The sequence below is a fragment of the Rattus norvegicus genome, chromosome 7 (genome assembly GCF_021556685.1).
Source record: "Rattus norvegicus strain SHRSP/BbbUtx chromosome 7, alternate assembly SHRSP_T2T, whole genome shotgun sequence".
Taxonomy (NCBI): Eukaryota; Metazoa; Chordata; class Mammalia; order Rodentia; family Muridae; genus Rattus; species Rattus norvegicus.
In genome coordinates, this window is record NC_141540.1 from 16413029 (window position 1) to 16430549 (window position 17521).

At 49.1% G+C, this 17521-nt stretch overlaps 2 protein-coding genes across 14 annotated transcripts in view; both read right to left on the reverse strand.

Annotated features, from left to right (window-relative positions):
* Nucleotides 1–228: 228 nt before the first annotated feature.
* On the reverse strand, nucleotides 229–5850 carry Ephx3 (epoxide hydrolase 3). 2 transcript variants are annotated; one of them, XM_087558449.1, is made up of 8 exons: nucleotides 5419–5848; nucleotides 5173–5258; nucleotides 4786–4943; nucleotides 4550–4678; nucleotides 1481–1584; nucleotides 1252–1388; nucleotides 907–1157; nucleotides 229–534 (listed from the first exon to the last, which is right to left on the reverse strand). In XM_087558449.1, exons 1-7 carry the CDS (start codon nucleotides 5824–5826, stop codon nucleotides 932–934), a joined length of 1248 nt encoding a protein of 415 aa, XP_087414575.1. In that variant the 5' UTR covers nucleotides 5827–5848; the 3' UTR covers nucleotides 229–534; nucleotides 907–931.
* Nucleotides 5851–9925: 4075 nt separating this feature from the next.
* The window catches only part of Brd4 (bromodomain containing 4), a 79696-nt gene continuing 72100 nt past the window's right edge, over nucleotides 9926–17521 (reverse strand). For 6 of the 12 annotated variants that reach the window (XM_087557794.1, XM_087557791.1, XM_087557796.1 and 3 more), the window contains exons 14-20: nucleotides 16590–17180; nucleotides 14090–14202; nucleotides 13828–13990; nucleotides 13603–13733; nucleotides 13263–13468; nucleotides 12940–13180; nucleotides 11125–12673 (exon numbers count right to left, since the gene is read on the reverse strand). In XM_087557794.1, the coding sequence (XP_087413920.1) occupies nucleotides 12605–12673; nucleotides 12940–13180; nucleotides 13263–13468; nucleotides 13603–13733; nucleotides 13828–13990; nucleotides 14090–14202; nucleotides 16590–17180 (1514 nt within the window). In that variant the 3' untranslated portion in view covers nucleotides 11125–12604. 12 annotated transcript variants of the gene reach the window in all.

Sequence of the window (17521 nt, forward strand, 5' to 3'; positions counted from 1 at the left end):
ACTCAGGACCTCTGGAAGAGCAGTCCGTGCTCTTAACCACTGAGCCACCTCTCCAGCCCAAGACACTGTATTTTTAAAAAAGATTTATTTCTTACTGGGCAGTGGTGGTGCTCTCCTTTAATTCCAGCATTTGGGAGGCAGAGGCAGGAAGATCTCTAAGTTCGAGGCCAGCCTGGTTTACAGAGTGAGTTCCTGGATGGCCAGGGCTACACAGAGAGAGACCCTGTCTCGAAACACGCATACACAAAAATTCTTTATTGAATGTTTTTATATGTAGGGGTACTTTGCTTGCATGTTTGTGTGTACACTGAATGCCTGCCTATTGCTTAGGGATTCCAGGAGAGGGGGTCAGACCCCCTGGACATGGATTTATGGACGGTCGTGAAACTCCATATAAGGTGCTGAGAATGGAACGCAAATCCTCTACGAGAGAAACAAATGCTTTTAGTCACTAAGCCGTCTTCCAGGCTCCAGAGATGTCATATTTTCCACAGTGGTTCATCTTAGCTCATTAGCATTTCAATTGAAGTATCCCTGCGTGTTAGAAATATAATGGGTGCAATATTGAGGAGGACTCAAACTTCAGACTTGGGGTGGAAAACAAGACAGAAAGGTTAGGATTGATGTTCTGTGTAGCCGTTGGGACAGGCAGGCTTCGAGAAGGAGGAAGACAGTCCCAGCATCTAGCTCCACCGAGGAGAGGCACCCGTGGCTACCAGCATCAAAGTGGCTGCTCGAACAGGGCAGACATCCATGCTATGTGTGAGGCAAGATACCCACAGATGTTTTTGTGTGCAGTTCAGAGTTATCTGCTTCAGGTGATCTGGGAGGCCACCCTGTATGCACACACTGCATGGACTCCCAGGTATACATGGACGGGGATATGTGTTCCAACATATCATATACCTGTTAGGCCGGTGAACAGGAATTTCTAGCCCAGCAGGTCTTGCAAGAAGGCCCACATGTACTGATGCATCTCCTCAGGATGGCTCTGTGGAATCCAGTGCCCACTGCCTGGCAAAATGTGGCTTTCCAGCCGGCCTGGCACGAAATGGCTTTCGATGGCTTCCACCAGCCCCTGCTGCAGGGAGAAGTCTTTTTCCCCCCACAGCAGCAGTGTGGGTTTTGACAGTTCCTTGGGCTCCAGGGGGAAGTTCCTGTGGCCAAGAGAGACAAGTTGACAGAAGAGTGACCACTCTCATTTCCTTTGCCTGGCCCTTTGCTGGGCTTCTCTCCCCGGTAGAGGCTTACCTGAACACGTTTCGGTAGTAGTTGATGGGCCCAGAGAGGCCTCCGGGATGGGAGAAGGGATAAAGGAACGCTTCAAGTTCACAAGGACTCAGGCGTGGGATGCCTTTCTTGTGGTGAGTGAATATGGATTTCAGAATCTGGGTGCACACAAAAACGTGCTGGTTTCAGTGCCTCGGTTGCTTACCCCCAATCTGTTATCCCCATTCCTAGGCTGTAACCCTCACTGCACCTGGAAGTCGGACAGAGACAGCAGTTTCTCTGGCAGCCAGGGGAGCTGAAACAGGAATATGTAGTTCGATCGGAATAACTGGCCAATGTGGCGGGTTGAGTATTCTGGGAATAAATAGATAACGGCTGTGAGGTCTGGGATTGGGGCAGTCCTATACGTCTACCCTCCTACACACAGAGTTTGGGCACATGGGCCTCTAGCACAGCACTACTGCCTGTCTGTGAAGGCAATGACCCCACTCTGGCTCCGTACTGCCCTGCCACGTCGTCTTCACAGCTACAGACCGGGCAAACTCAGTGTTTAAAAGTGCTTGCTGGGGCTGGGGATTTAGCTCAGTGGTAGAGCGCTTACCTAGGAAGCACAATGCCCTGGGTGGTTCGGTCCCCAGCTCCAAAAAAAAGAACAAAAAAAAAAAAAAAAAAAAAAGTGCTTGCTGTCCCCAGCTCCGAAAAAAAAAAGAATAGAAAAAAAAAAAAAAGTGCTTGCTGCTTTCCCAGAAACCTCTGCTTCCCAGCACCTCTGTTGGGTGGTGCTAAGTGATGTGTTACTCTAGTTCTAATGATCTCCTCTGGCCTCCATTATACATGCAGCACAGATGCATACATATAAACATATAACAAAAAGAATTCTTACTGAGTGGTGATGGTGGTCTTTAATCCCAGCACTGAGAAGGCAGAGGCAGGCAGATCTCTGAGTTTAAGGTCAGCCTGGTCTAAAGAGTGAGTTCCAGGACAGCCAGAACTGCACAAAGAAACCCCTTCAAAATAAAATGGGAATCTCTCCCTTTGAAGCTCCCGGGTGCCCTCAGGAGGCACCAACAAGCTTCTCCTACTTAGGCCTGCCATACTCCCCCTGCTTCAGGTAATAAACATTTATTGATCACCTACTGTGTACCGGCTCCCGCAGAAAAGGGTAGAAAGAAATGGATTTTGATCATAATGAAGATCACAATGCTATTCAGGTAAGCTATGGAGTGTAGTTCACTGACAGACTATGCGGTTGGCAATCTTGAAGTTCTAGGTTCTATTATCCACCGCTCTCATACCAGCTAACAAAGGTCAAGTGACAAAAGACACTAGATAGCCGGAAAGACCATCTGATTGTACTGTGGTGAGATTCATTCGTTCCTTATATCTTGCTGTCAGTGCCGAGCGTAGAGGCACTGGATCCCAACATCCAGAAGGCAGAAAGCAGCAGACCTGGTACATAAAACAAGCTCTGGGCCAGCTCAAGTTTCATAGTGAGACTCGTCTCAATCAATCAGTCAATCAATCAATCAATCAGTCAATGGAAGAGGGAAGTAAAAGAAAGAAAACACAGACATCATTTCCTTTGCCTCAGTTTCCCTCAACTAGAACATGAAGCTAAAACTTTCATCAGCCCAAGAGCTCTGGATAATGGCTCACAGGCAAGTTTATTATAGGCAACTTGTAGGCGCAGGTTGACCACCCTCATCCATAAAATTTAAATGTCCAGAAATTTAAATTGTTGGGTTTTTTTTTGTTTGGGTTTTTTGTTTGTTTGGTTTTTTTTGTTTTTTGTTTTTTTGTTTTTGTTTTTTTTTTTTTTTTTTTTTTTTTTTTTTGAGACAGGGTCTCACTGTATTGCCCTGGCTAACTTGGAACTCACCATGTACACCAGACTGGACTTGAACTCACAGATCCATCTAGCTCTGCTTCCCAAGTGCTGGGATCAAAAGTATATGATGGCTAACCTCTGATGGTTCAATGTACACGTCTGTGTGTGTGTGTGTGTGTGTGTGTGTGTGTGTGTGTGTGTGTGTCTGTGTCTGTGTCTGTGTGTGATGTTATGTTTCAGACAAGAAACAATATAGCCCAGGCTGGTCTCTAACTCACGATCCTCCTTCCTCGGCTTCCCAAGTGTTGATTTATTTATTTATTTAGACTTAATTCATGTTTTAGTTTGATTTGGTTCAGTTTTTAATGAAGCAGGGTCTCACTATGTAGACCAGGTTAGCCTTAAACTCATGGAAATCTACCTGCCTCTACTTCTCAAGTGCTGGGATTAAAGGCATGTATCACAATACCTGGCTTCTTTTTAGACCTAAGGCCTTGTGCTTCCTAGGCAAGCACTCTACCACTGAGCTAAATCCCCAACCCCTTGTAATTGTTTTTTTATTGATGTTTAATAGTGTCTACATGTATGTATTCATACCACATGTGTGCCTGGTATCCAGAAGTCAGTTTAGGACATTTAGAGTCTTTAGAACTGGAGTTACAGGCAACTGTGGGCTATTATCTGGGTACTGGGAATCAAACTTGGGTTCTTTGAATAACAAGTGCTTTTCCCTGATGAGCCTTTCCTCCAGTCCCTGCCTCTCAAGTGCTGATATTAATAAGTGTATGCTAGTACAGACAGCTTCCCAAACTTTTCTTCACACACAAAATCACTAAGACTAGGCTAGAGAGATGGCTCAGCGGTTAAGAGCACAGACTGCTCTTCCAGAGGTTCTGAGTTCAAATCCCAGCAACCACATGGTGGCTCACAACCATCTGTAATGGGATTCGATGCCCTCTTCTGGTGTGTCTGAAAACAGCTACAGTGTACACATGTACATAAAATTAATCAATCTTTTAAAGAAATCACTAAGATTATTGTATAAATTTCCTTCAATCTATTCAAATCTAGGTGTAGAAAATATATAGGAAGCACAAATTAGGCTCTAGCAACAAGAGGTCTATTTGATTATGTGTGTAAACACTCTAAAATAAAAGAAAACACAAAATCAGAAACAATCCTGACCCAGTTCTCCTTCCTCTCTCTCTCTCTCTCTCTCTCTCTCTCTCTCTCTCTCTCTCTCTCTCTCTCTCTCTCTCTCTCTCTCTCTCTCTGTCAATGCTGGAGATCACATCTAGGCCTTCTAAGATATTAAACAACCACTTAGCTATCCCCTGTCCCCAGCCTGAAGCATTTTGTTATACTCACCTCCAACCTGAAAGTGCTCAAAACAATTTACGTCATTCCTAAGCGTACTATCATTTATCTGGGTCCCTGACACGGTGACAGGTCACAGATGAATACTCGGGCATTTAGCACATCCCAACACACCTTGGAATACTGACATGGGAGGTCCACTGACCACAATCATCCGATCCACTAGGGACGGGAAGTAGACTGAGAAATCCCAGGCAAGGGCGGCCCCCCAGTCGTGGCTCACGAGGATGCACTTGGAGTACCCTGGTGGTGGAAGGCGACAAACACAATGGTGTAATATGTTGTAGGGGTGAGGTAGGCGTGTAGGAGTGGGTACCAAAAGGAGCAAAAGTGAGGAGATGAGCTCATACCCAGGCCTAGGATGATATCCTTGATGTCAGTCAACAGCAAGTCAACGGTGTAACAATCTACATCCTTTGGAGCATCAGAGGGGCTATAACCACGCAAGTCTACAGCTACTACGTGGAAATGGCTCTGAAACTCCCGCAGCTGGTAGCGCCAGCTGAACCTGTCGGATAAGTTGGGAATTTAGTCAGCGTCCGCAGGATGCACCTCCTAAACCCAGCAGATACCTTGGGCCACCCCACATTTATGTTCTGGACTTTTGAGGAAGGAAATAGTGGGATCCCAGGATTACTCAATCCTATCTATCGGTTCCCATTTCCTAAGTACCTCACAGTCAGAACTCTACCTTTCCCTACTCTAGTGAGCGCCAGGATCCGGGGACCCAGACATACCAGTTCTCTGGGAAGCCATGCAGAAATAGCATGAGGGGCCCATTGCCGCGACCAGCAGAGACGTAGTGCAGACGCAGGCCGGAACTCTGCAGAAGGACACAATCTAAGTAAGAGTTGAAGGGTAAGGAAATAATGGAGCTTCCTCCCTAGGCTTGAGCCCCCAAGGATGGTTCACATTCGACATTTCAACCTCCTTTCTTCATTTTGCATCCACCCTCAAGAAACCTACCTTTGAGGAACACTCACCCTGAGGGTTAGAAAACAATGCTCGCCCAGCGTGGGGTCTCTCAGGCACTCTGGGGCAGACCTCTGGCGGCCGCAGCAGCCCCGGCGAGGGTGGCACAACACATTGGTGAGCGCGACGCAGCTGTAGACAAACGCGGCTACCAAGGCAGCCAAGTACACCAGGCTCATCACCAGCGCTCGTAGCAGCTTCAGCGACAGGCGTGAGGGCGCGAGCAGCGCGGTCACCACAAATTCCGGCATATCCTTGCGCTCCGGGACCACTACAGAGCCGTGGTCGGAAGACTGAGCAGGGGGCGCTGGTGCCGGCAGCCCACCACCTTTGTTTTGGGTTTCCACCGTGCTGTCTGAGTCCACTGGACCGGCCGAGGAAACAGATGCGCGACTCGGATAGAGACTGCCACCGCACATGACTCACTCTAAAGTGTCAGCTAAACTACCTGGGCAGAATGAGACACTTAAGCATGAGGAGGTGGGGCCTGCGAGGACCTGTTTTCTGCGGTTGGGGAGGAACTTTAGGGGAAAGAGGGACTGTGGGCGGAGCCCGAGGACATCTTGGATGGAGTTTAAGACAGAGGCAGGCAGGGAATTAAAATGATTTCTGTAGCAGGTGGCGGTGTTCAGGACCTAGAGAATGGCTGGGCAGATAGGAGCACTTGGCACCACGCCTGGCCACCTAACTTTGATCCCAGAGAACGCAGTGGAAGGAGAGGACTGACTCTCACAAGTAGCCCTCTGTTCAACACATAAACCCCTTGATGCTTTACTCTCAGCACTCGAGGGACAGAGGCAAATGGAGTTCAAGGCCAGCTGATTTTATATATAAAGTTCTAGACTAGCCAGAGTTACAAACAAAAAAAAAAAAAAAAAAAAAAAAAAAAAGGAACTGGTAAGGCTCGAAGGAGAGTTGAATCTAGAAGGAACGAAGGGAGGAACTCTGTGAGATGGGTGGACCCAGAGGCTGTGCGAGGGTTGAGGGGCGTGGTTTATGGAGGAAGGGGAATTAGGTGGAGTTTGTATTTGAATGAGAAAGACTAAGGCTAGGCTTGTTGGCTTGGGTAGAAGCTAGACCCAAGAACTAGTTTGTTCTGGAGCTGGAAAGGGGCAGGAAACTAACGTGAAAATGAGTGTAACAATCCCCAAAGTGGAAGACCAGGTAACGTTATATAGCTGGAAATTGTAGGTAGTCGTGAGCAGGAGGAGTCTCTTCGTGTGTCTTCCAAGACAGAAGGCTCCATCTAGAAGGCTCTACCATTAAATGAGACCCATTGTCGCTTTTACCCGGTCCTGGTTCCAACCCTGCTTTGTCCCAGGATGATGGGGCATCGTGTCAAGCAAGAATCGCGTCTCGGTAAGAAACCAGCTTCTTTTGCAACCTTTGCCAAGATCTTTATTTCAGGGACACCCATTCTTTAATCCTTACTGCAGGTCTGCATTAGCATATCCTCACAGATTATGAACCTGAAATTCGGGGATGAGGTCATTTTGCCTGAAGTCATGCATCTGGCCTAGCAGCAATCCAGAACAACACCGAAGCAGCAATCCGTGCTTCCTCCAACACCGAGGCCACTGGCAAGCTTTCAAAAGCCCTTCTGGTGGTTATTTAGGTATCTAGAGAAATATTAGGCATTTAGAGAGAGACATTTCTGTAGCTGCGTCTGTCTATTTGGTACTAGTGACGGAGCCCGGAGCCTTGCTCATGCAGGGCAAGCACTTCGGCAGGGAGCATCACCCTTAGCCTTAGAACAAAACCATTACCGAGTTTTACCCAGCTGTTTTTAAAAAGTGACATCACAAAATTTGCAGACACATTAGTGGAACTAGGGAAAAAAAATCATCCTAAGGTAACCCAGACCTAGGAAGAAAAATGGGATATCCATTCGCTTACATGTGGATGTTAATAAAGCTCATGCATTCGCTTACATGTGGATGTTAATAAAGCTCATGTATTCACTTACATGTGGATACTAAATAATTCAATGACAATCAATCTACAACCTGTAGACCCAGAGAGGTCAGGTAAAGATGAACACTAGGAGGACACATGGATCTCTTTGGGAGGGATTTTAGAACAGATTTTACTGGACTCAGGGCAAGTAGGAATAGGAATGGGAAGACCAAGTGGGGCGGCAGGGGGAGAAATAGGGTTGAGATAGAAGTGGGGCATTTGAGGATGATATGAAATCCTAGTGCCATGGAAACTCAAACATATGAAGGTGATCCTAATGAGGTCTCCTATAATGGGGGATGTGGAGTCCCAACTGGCCATCTCTTGTCACCAAATGAGGCTTCCAGTACCAGGACTGGGGGTTCCCATGAAAATTCCAAAACCACCCAGGCTGTCGCTAAAACAATGGGTTGCTCTCCACAAACTGGCAGTGGTGGCCCACTGCGGAGGACGACACCCACACAGCTCATTGAACATGGAGAAGTAGAGCTGGTGTCTACTTGCAGCCTTCATCCCTATGTTCGAGTGTCTTCGGTATACGAAGGCACTCAGCAGGATACCAAGAGAAGCATAAACAGCAACTCAGCCACAAAACCTTTGCCCTCCAATCTGCCCTGCCTACGAGATATGCTAGTGCAACGGTGACGCTTGTGAGAATCTCTTACGGCCCACTCCACAAGAGAGAGCACACCCAGTATTGCTTGGGTGACCAAGAACCAGCGATTAGTCAAGACCTAGGGTAAAGTCACACTACTGACCTAAAAATGTATCTAGCAATAATGTGACTCTTAATGACTCTTTCTTTACTCAGCCATCCTCAGAGAAGCTTCCTCCTGCTGCACAGAGGCAGAGACCACACAGCTAGCTATTACATGTAGACTCCTTGGAACGCTCAGTCTATCAAACCCTTCCCCTTAGAGCGCAGGGAACCTGAGGAAGAGGCGGTGGGGAGTGTAAGAGCCTGAGAGAGTTAAGTATGCCAAGAGAACAAGGCCCTTTGAATCAACTCAGTGGGGCTCATTCCAGAGACTGAAGGGTAAATACATGGGTCTGCACTCTCCACACACACTATAGCTTTCAGCCTTTTGTTTCCCTCTTCCTTTTCCTGGTCGACCCCCACCAGTACCCCAGACAAGGTTTCTCTGTGTAGCCCTGGCTGTCCTAGAACTCACTCTGTAGACCAGGCTGCCCTTGAATTCTGGGCTTAAAGCTGTGGGCCACCACTGGCGGGTTTTCAGCTTAGTATTTTTATGGGATTCTTCTGGTGTGAACAAGTGTGTTTCTTGATTTTTGTGCTTGCTTTTGGGGCTCTTTTCCTTCTGTTGGGTTGCTTTGTCCAATCTCAATGTGATAGTTTTTTTTTTTTTCCCTTTTTTCTTGTTTTCGGAGCTGGGGACCGAACCCAGGGCCTTGCGCTTGCTAGGCAAGCGCTCTACCACTGAGCTAAATCCCCAACCCAATGTGATAGTTTTTATCTTGATTGTATTTTGTCTGTTATCTTTTAAAAGCCTGTTATTTTCTCATGATCTAGAGAAGGAAAGAAGTAGGGAGGAAATGAGAGGAAGGGGAAACTATAATCAGGATATATTGTATGAGAAAGTAACCTGCCTTTAATAAAAGGGGGAAGAGAAAAGCAATCCTTATTTATTAGGATTTCCCCCACCAGACTGACTCTTGCAACTATGTAGCTCAGGATGGACTAGAACTAGCCTTCCCTTCTGGTTTGATGGGAACAAAGAAATAGGCCAACTGTATCCACATTTTTGAGACAAGGTTTTACTTGCTAAACTGCTCAGGATCCTCTTGTGCTTCAGCCTCCTGAGAAGCCACGTCGGCTGCCTGGCTGAGTGGCTAATTCTTTGAGACGGGTTCCCATGTATGTACCTTAGGGTTGGTCTCAAACCCTCTCTGTAGGGAATCACTAGCAGCTTTTGATCCTCCTGTTCCCTGAGTGTTAAGGAATGCATTACCATGTCTGGTTTCTGTGATGCTACAATTGAACTCAGAACCTCACACATGCTAGGCAAGCACTCTACCAGCAGGGCCACATCCCTTCCCAAGTAACTAACTATATGCCTTTGTACTACCAAACAGATATTTACTGTTGAAGGACCGTAGTAACACACTCACAGTGAATGGCCACACACATTGTTCTGCCTTAGTTAACTGGGCACTTGAATAGAATTTCACTGCCTTTGTTGTTCTAGGACTTAACCATCTTTCTTGCGTGATTAACCAGTATTGCTTTTCTTTTTTCTTTTTGGTGGGTGGGGCAGGGCTGGCTACCTCCTCAGAATTCTGCTTCCTCCATCCCTCCTGAGTGTTGGGACTGTGAACCACTACACCCGGCTAACTTTATAGTTTTAAGCTCATAAAAATCAGTTCTCTGACAATACAGTTCCCAGGATCTCTCCTGAGCCCCAGCTTGGCTCTTATGACTAAGAGGCATCTAAGACTGCCCTTTTTCAAACTCCACTATGCAATCTTATCTCTAACCCCCAACTCACATCCATTTCCCAATTCTACACTCAGAAAGACATCAGTAATCACAGGAGGGTAACTTTATATTCAGTACAAATGTTTATTTTTGCAATGAGAACTGCACAAAAAAAACCCCCTTTAAGTATATAAGTGAAAAGTCTATGAATTCCCTTCTACAAATGTCTAAAGTATTTTAATACAAGTCTCAGATTCACTGACATAATTATTGGCCGAGCGACCCGTGCATACAGTACAGTGGGGGCTTGTACACACCTCTTACTCTTGTATAGGACTAAGATGTCTAGTACTGCAGGAAGGATTTGAAAATGGTCAGAGAAATTAAATAGATCCCAGTTCTAATTACAACCCAGTTAGAGGAACACCCATGAGGAAGGTGCGGAGGCCATTCAAAACTCCAGCAAGAAGGTACAGCTGAAATGATCTCCCCACCTCAGAAGTGGGGCCCAGCGTGGGGAAGTATCTCAAGAGAAGACTGTGAGGGTCGGATGTGGTAAAAGCCGCCTCAGAGGACTAAACCTGCCATTGCTCCAGCACAGTTATGTACGAATCGCCTGGAGCAGGACAGGACCTTAAGGGAAGGGAGGGAGCATTGGCTGGGTACCTCAACTGTGCCCTGTACTCTGAGGTTCGGCCTTTCTGGTTGAGGGGGGAGATACGGATTAAGAGTGCTAGAAACTTTGAGTCAACGTGTCTCTGCTTATGTAGAATTACTTATCTTACATCACAGAGACTGTTCTTGGGGGCCAGGACATGTGTGAACAAGTGGGCACAAGGTAAGGAAGCCATCTGGGGGCTTTCTCAGTGGAAATGTGTTCATGTGTAGGGATACAGAGATCCTATTTGGAGGGAACGTACATTACCTAAGAGTATGTGGTTAACCCTGAGCTTAAATCAAATTAGGAGTTAGGTAGAGGCAAGCATGGTGGGAAAAGCAGCCCCAAGCCTTTGTGAAGAAGGGACTAGGATGATCAGGACCTTCAGGAAGAATGTGGTCTGGATAAGCCAAGTTTCAGTGAGCCTCATCACCACCCAGTCCAGGCAGTTACAGGGTGTCTGGCTCCCTATTAGAACTTCAGCTTGGGGTGGGGGCACTCTGAGCCCAGGCAGCTCCTGCCCAGGAAAGGCAGGACTGGCCAATGGAGAGTAGCTGTGTCCACTGTTGGTAAATCTTACACAAAGGTGCCTGGGAACCTGGGCCTAGCCTAAACAAACTAGAATACCTAGTTGGTTCACAAAGAAATTTCAGGGAGACACCAGCATTAAAAAAGAGAGATGTGTTTATTCCATGATCAGTACAGACCAAATGCATATTCACCACATGAAAGTCAAACCAGTCAGTGACTCCAGAGTTTGGCCAACACCGAGGCACCAGCACTGTGGTGTAGACTGGGTTCTCATGGCACATGTAACCTCACCAGGGGCTCCAATTTAAAAACAAAACAAAACAAAACAAAAATGCTAATGGGAAGGAAGGAAGGCCCAGCGCACTGGTCTGACCAGGTGCGCATGGGACCTCTGCCTCAGTTTGCAGCCCACCAGGGCCTGGAGCCCTCCCCAGGCTCTCCCTTTCTTGGTAAAAACAAACAGATTTGACATTAAAAAACAAAGAAGCCAACAAACAAGGGGTAGAGGGAAAAGAAATTGCAGCTTTCTGGTTTTATAATTAAAAATAAGACTAATAAAGTTTGAAACTGAATACAAGCAGGACTTTCTGTGTGTGTGTTGGGTGGTTTGTGGGGGTTTTTTGTCTGTTTTTGTTTTTTACACCAGTTTGGTGGAGTCACCAACAAACTTCAAACAAAGATATGCCAACTATGTTCACTATACAGTACAGCCACAGTCATACACTACCCACAGCGGGGAGGGGGGGGGAGCTGCCGCTCATGAGGAGACGGTCACACCATTTGGAGATAAGCAGTGCCACTGTGTCTGAGGAGAAGAGAGAGTTAAAAATAAAATAGAATTCAACAACAACAAAAAAATATATATATAGGAAAAAAAATAAAATCAGAAACACAGGTGGGAAGGACTGACTTTGGTTGGTGGCCTTACTCCCCAGGCGAGGCCTATCCACACATGTGAACAGTCACCTCTGTCCAAACTGCCATGGGCACACACACTTCCACGGCACTATTCCCTTTTGCACAAGCGAACACTTATAGAGAGCGGCTCTCAATTAAAGGCTTGTGGGGGGAGGGGAGAGGGTCTGTTCAAGGCAAAGTCAGTGCCAGCAAGGGGTGGGCCAGTGCCTTGCTGCTCCAGTCCACACAGGCTTGCCCTGGCCTCCTGGGAGTGGGCAGCGATGGCTGGGGTGTGAAGGACTCCCAATGGGTAGGACGTCACAAACGTCATGTTCTCAGGGACAGAAAATCAGTCACGGTGGCGGCAGCAACAATGTCCTGTGTATACTGTGTAGACATTTGGCGCAGAGAAGGGCCTCTGCCCCGCACGCGGGGAAGCAGGCCTCAGGTCCAGCCGGCACTTGACTCAATATACTGAGACGTGCTCTGAACTGACGTCCACTGAGCGGGTGGCATGTGGTAGGACGTCTGTCCGGCTGGCTGTAAGGCAGATGGGCTCTGCGATCCTCAGCTGCCCGTCAGGCCTGCCCCGGGCATAGCATGCAGGAGAGCCAGGCCCAGAGACATCCCTGGCTGCTGCTACTGCTTCCACTGCCGCCCCTAACACTATGGAGAGTCAACATTTTTGCCAGAAAAGTCAGAAGTCACCTGGGTGCTCTCAAAAAAGATTTTCTTCAAATATTGACAAAAGATCACTCTGGAAATTCATGTCAATTGTAGCTGCCATCTAGAGGGGGAAGAAGAAGAAGAAAGAATTGAGTTTGGGTACCCTGCTCCACCTGTTCCCCATATTGCTTACGCACAGCTGCAACCCTCCTGGACCTTTTCAAACCCAGTTGTCAGTGAGCTAACTCCTCAGACCAGGCTGGTGGAGAGCAGCAGGCCTGGGCTCACTGCCTGCCCGTCCCTCCCTAAGTCCTAGGACCTTTATCCCCAAATCTTCAAGGTGAACGGACTCCTGCCCAAAAGTTCCCACCAGGTCCCCCTACTCACTGCCTCCCTGCGCCTCCGCTCCTGTTCTCGCTTTCGGGCCAACTCCCTCTGCTGGTCCAGCATAGACTGGGGCTGGGAGCTCTGGGCCTGGGGGGCGGAGGCAGCGGCCACAGCAGCTGCCTGCTGTTGCTGCTGCTGCTGCTGCTCCTGTCTCTGCTGCTGCTGCTGCTGCTCCTGGCGCCGTCGTGCCTCCTCATGGGCTCGACGTGCCTGTTCCAGCGCATCCTCATCCTCTCGGCTCCTGGGCAGAGCGGGGCCCCAGGTCAGCCTGGAGCCCAGTATGGCCCTGGGAGCCCCAGTGCCCTGCATGGACCCCAGCCCACCTCATGCGCTCCTGCCTCAGCCGCTCCTTCTCCTTCTCTGCGTGCTCAGCCTGAGCCTTCAGGGCCTTTTCCCGCTCCTCCTTCTCCCGAGCAGCGCGGCGGAAATGCTCAAAGCTGTCGCTTGAGGACTTGGCTGTGGAGGATGGGGTGGTCGGATGCTTCTGTACCAGGCTGGCCCAGGAGCCCATGTTCTTAATTTTCAGGTCCTATGTAGGCAGAGGTCAAGGGCCAGGTGAGGAGGGCCTGCTGCCCAGCATGTGGCAGGAGGCTTATGCCCACCCACAGGACTCTCAGTGAGATGCGGATGCAGAACACGTAAGCACCTACTATCCTCACTTACCTTTTTGGGCGCCACTGGTGTTTTTGGCTCCTGTTTCTGTTTGTCCTTGTCAGGGGCCCCTGGTGGGGGTGCACTCTGCTCTGGAGGCCGGATCACAGGCCTCCCTACATCTACAGGCTTCATCTCAGGCCCTAGAGTTCATAAACAGTGTGTGAGTCTGGGCACCTGGAAGGTGTGGTTCACGGTGTGTGGGTTACAAGCCAGGTGCAGGCAGAGGACACTCACGCTGAGGCAGGTGGACTGGGGCCTTCATGTTCTCTGGGTGCTTGGGCGGCTCTGGGCGAAGTGAGGTGCTAAAAGGCTCACTGCGGATGATTGGTGAGTGAATCTTCTCCTCCTTCACTACCACCAGGGGCTGGGGCTGGACGACTGACGGTGGGCGCAGCTCCTGGGACAGCATAGGTACGGCAGCCGGTGAGGCAGGTGGGCATCCCTGGCCTCGGCCCATGACTGGCCCTGGGGGCTGTGGCTCAGCCCTGCCCTTTACCTGCTTCTTGGGCTGGACGTTTTGCTGGGGTGGAGACTGATGGGTCAGGCTCTGGAACTGTGGCATTTGAGGGGAATGTATCATAAGCGGAGAAGGGGCTTCACGAAGATGACCTAGGAGATCAGACAAGATCTGTCAGGGAGCTGGTATATAGGCCACTAGGATCTTGAGAAGAGAGTAATTAAAGGTCAGGCTGTACAAGGGATGTCACATGGTCCAAACGAGCTGAAAGAATAGAAACGTATAGTATCTGCTCTTCCTGGTAAGGATGACACGGCCTTTCTTCCTTGAGTGATGTTAGAGAGCCTGTTCAGTTATGCCCCAGGCTGGAAGCGCAGAAGCTTTTGTGTAGTCCTGAGGTGCTGAGCCTCAGATTCGACCCTTCTGCACCTCAGCATTACCCAGGGAGCTTTACTAAACACGCATCGGGACACAGTGCATCTCATGTGGATGCCAGAGCTTTTTAAACAACACCGCTCCCCTGCCCCCACCCTGTGCCCAGAAGACTCTGAAGTTAACCTGGATTATTCCTAGGTTATTCAAGGGATATCAATAAATTCTGAAAACTGAACCAGATAATCCACCTTGTTTCCCTGTAGCCTGGATGGCTCTAGAGGCAATGCGGCTGCTTAGGCTCTGGAGGGAAGGCGGGCTGCTCCCAATGCCGTTTCCTAGCTCAGTCTGCTCATCCTACAGAATGCAGGGAAACCTGGGGCTGACCTCTACCTGGGCAAAGCAAGTCCAACGGGTCCCAGGGTTCACAGTCTCCTACCTGCATCTAAACAACAGGGCTAAGGAAGCTAGGTGGCCACCTACACACCCAGCACATGTTAGAAGAATTCCAGCAAACGAAATACAGAGCAGTCAGTTCTGACACTCAGCTGTACCAATGAGGAAACTGAGTCCTTAGCACAGTGAGTCAGAGCCTCGGCCCGGGGAACTAGAGAATCTGAGTTTGATCCCATGTAGTTTGCTCTCTACTTAAATCCCAGCTAGAAAGGGGTTTTGCCACCTGTTCTATAGCTCAGCTAGCTACAATCCAGGGTAGTCCTCCAGGTTCCACTTCTAGCCACCATGAGAGTATAGGAACTCTTACTCTGACAATATCCCCTCTCCTCCTGTCTAATAGACCTATTTTGGCAGACCCAAAGAAGACCATAATATCTTATGTGGACAGACCTTTGGCTCCACTGTGGGCCAGTATCAAAGTCCAGCAGGGTGAGTTCTGTCAGATTTTCTCTTTTCTTACAATCCAGCTTATCAGGACTCCTTTGGAAGTTATCACCCTGGTTCCATTTGTCGGTAGTTCACAGGAATTATGTCTGTGACAGCCCATTGCCTGGGTCAGTGCCACCAAGAGCACCTGGTAGGCTGATCTGAACCAGAAGACTCTCTGGCCTAGTAGATCAGGGATGGTGCTGGGAATTGGCTGGGTGCCCATCTGAGTCTCGACAACTTGGTTTTTGGCCCCCAGCTGTCAGCTAAGTTTCAACTCATATGACTCCTTACAGGAGCTTAGGTGGAACCCTAAAGACTCTACACATTCAGAGGGAGGTCCTAAGTTGTTGGCCCAGGCTGCCCAAAGCTGGTTCTCTTGCCACCCGTTCACCACCTTCCTTCCAAAGGGTGAGATCAGCATAGCTAGATGGGTGGCCATGTCCAACTCTAGCTTTTCCCAGACAGAACCAACAGCTGCACTTAGCTCAGGGCACGCAACGATTTGTTTGCCACTTGGTCGTTTGTGTTACGCATAGGTGCAGTCACAGCCCTGCTTTGATAATCAATTTGCAGGCAGCACTCAGTTCAACCCTTGGGCAAACTACATGGCGTATGTACGGTGCTGAGCCCAGGAAGCACACCCTGGCCCTCAAATGCTACTGTAAGATGTTGCTGTAAGCTTTGACTGGGACATTTTCTAGCCAGGGATGGGCAAAGCATTTTGGTTATCAACAGCTGAAAGTCAAATGTGCAATAAAAACCCCAACACACTGTTGAAGAATGGAAGTCTGCACCAGGCTAGAGACAGACATGGCTCCTGAGTGGATTCTGCCTATGAGTCCCAACCATAGTCATCTACATGGTCTAATCAATGCCGCCTGGGTCTTGCAGGGCTCAGTGCGGAGATTGGCTGTTCCCAAACTATCCTCTAATTCCCAACAGGTTTACCAAATTATCTCCTGCTTAACTCATGGTCACCTCCAGGAACCTACCCTGACCCTGAATGTGTAGATATGGTGCCTCGACTGGCTCCTGGCTTCCATTTAGAAGGAGTTAAGGTCAAGGAGGTCTTTTTCTGAACTATTTCTGCTGAGAGCAAGACAAATAACATCACAAATATAAAACAGGGGCACGATACTCCAATTACACAGTGGCCGCCAGGGTTTGGCTCTGAACCCACTGAAGCCTGAAACACAACTGACAGTGTAACAGTCTTAACAGTTGTTAGAATAAACACAAACCCAGCCCAGACTCCCCTGAATACACAAGTAGGATTACTTACCAGCTGAGTAGGGGTCTGACTTGTGGTGCCGGGGTGAAGGGTGATGCTGGATGACTTGCTGAGGCTTGGCAGGCTGTGGTGGGGGTGGCTGCTGTCCTGGGGGTGGGTGGGTGGGTTGCTGTCCTGTGGGTGGTGGGGGCTGCTGAATGTGAGCAGAGAAGGGCATGGATGGCAAGTGAACTGGTCGTGGTGGGGGCTGGTGTTGTTGCTGGGGTGGTGGCTGTGGCTGAGGAGGTGGGGGTGGTGGTGGCTGCTGCTGGAGCTGCTGTTGCTGCACAGAAGGGTGGGGTGGAGGCGGCAAAGGTGGTGGGGGTTGGGACTGCACCTTCACGGAAGGGAGTAGTGGTGTGGGAGGCTGCACCTTCTGCAGCTGCTGTAGGTACAACTGCATCTGCATGGAGGTGAGGGGTGGGGCAGGCGGCTCTTCATCCTCCAGCAGCACTTGGGGGGGCTGAGCCATAGGTGGCTGTGGGAGCAGGGGGGGCTGGGCCAAGGCAGGGGACACAGCTGGGGGTCGGGCAGGCTTTGGGGGCAGAGCAGCAGCTCGGTTGCTGGGCCGAGATGGTTGTTGGGGCAGCGCATTGTGCAAAGCTGGAATTAAAAACAAACAAAACTGACGTGAGGCTTTAGTTACTTTATGATTCTGGACTGGCTTTTTGTTCTACCCTGACCTTGTCTAGACTATAGCGACCACCTTCTGTTCTTCCTCCACTCTATCAGCTTCTACAGCAGTACAATAAAGACAGCTTTCAGAAAGCCCACAGGAGCAGATCCCTTGTCATCTTCCCTAGATTCTGTGTCCCTGCTCTTTCCTCTTGTTTTCTGCAGACCTTCAGGCCTCACTGCAGGTCTTTGCTATCTGCTCATAGACTTTCATTAGCTTGCCAAGCGGGTAAGCATCCCTGTTTCTCTCTCTCTCCCCTCTCCCTCCC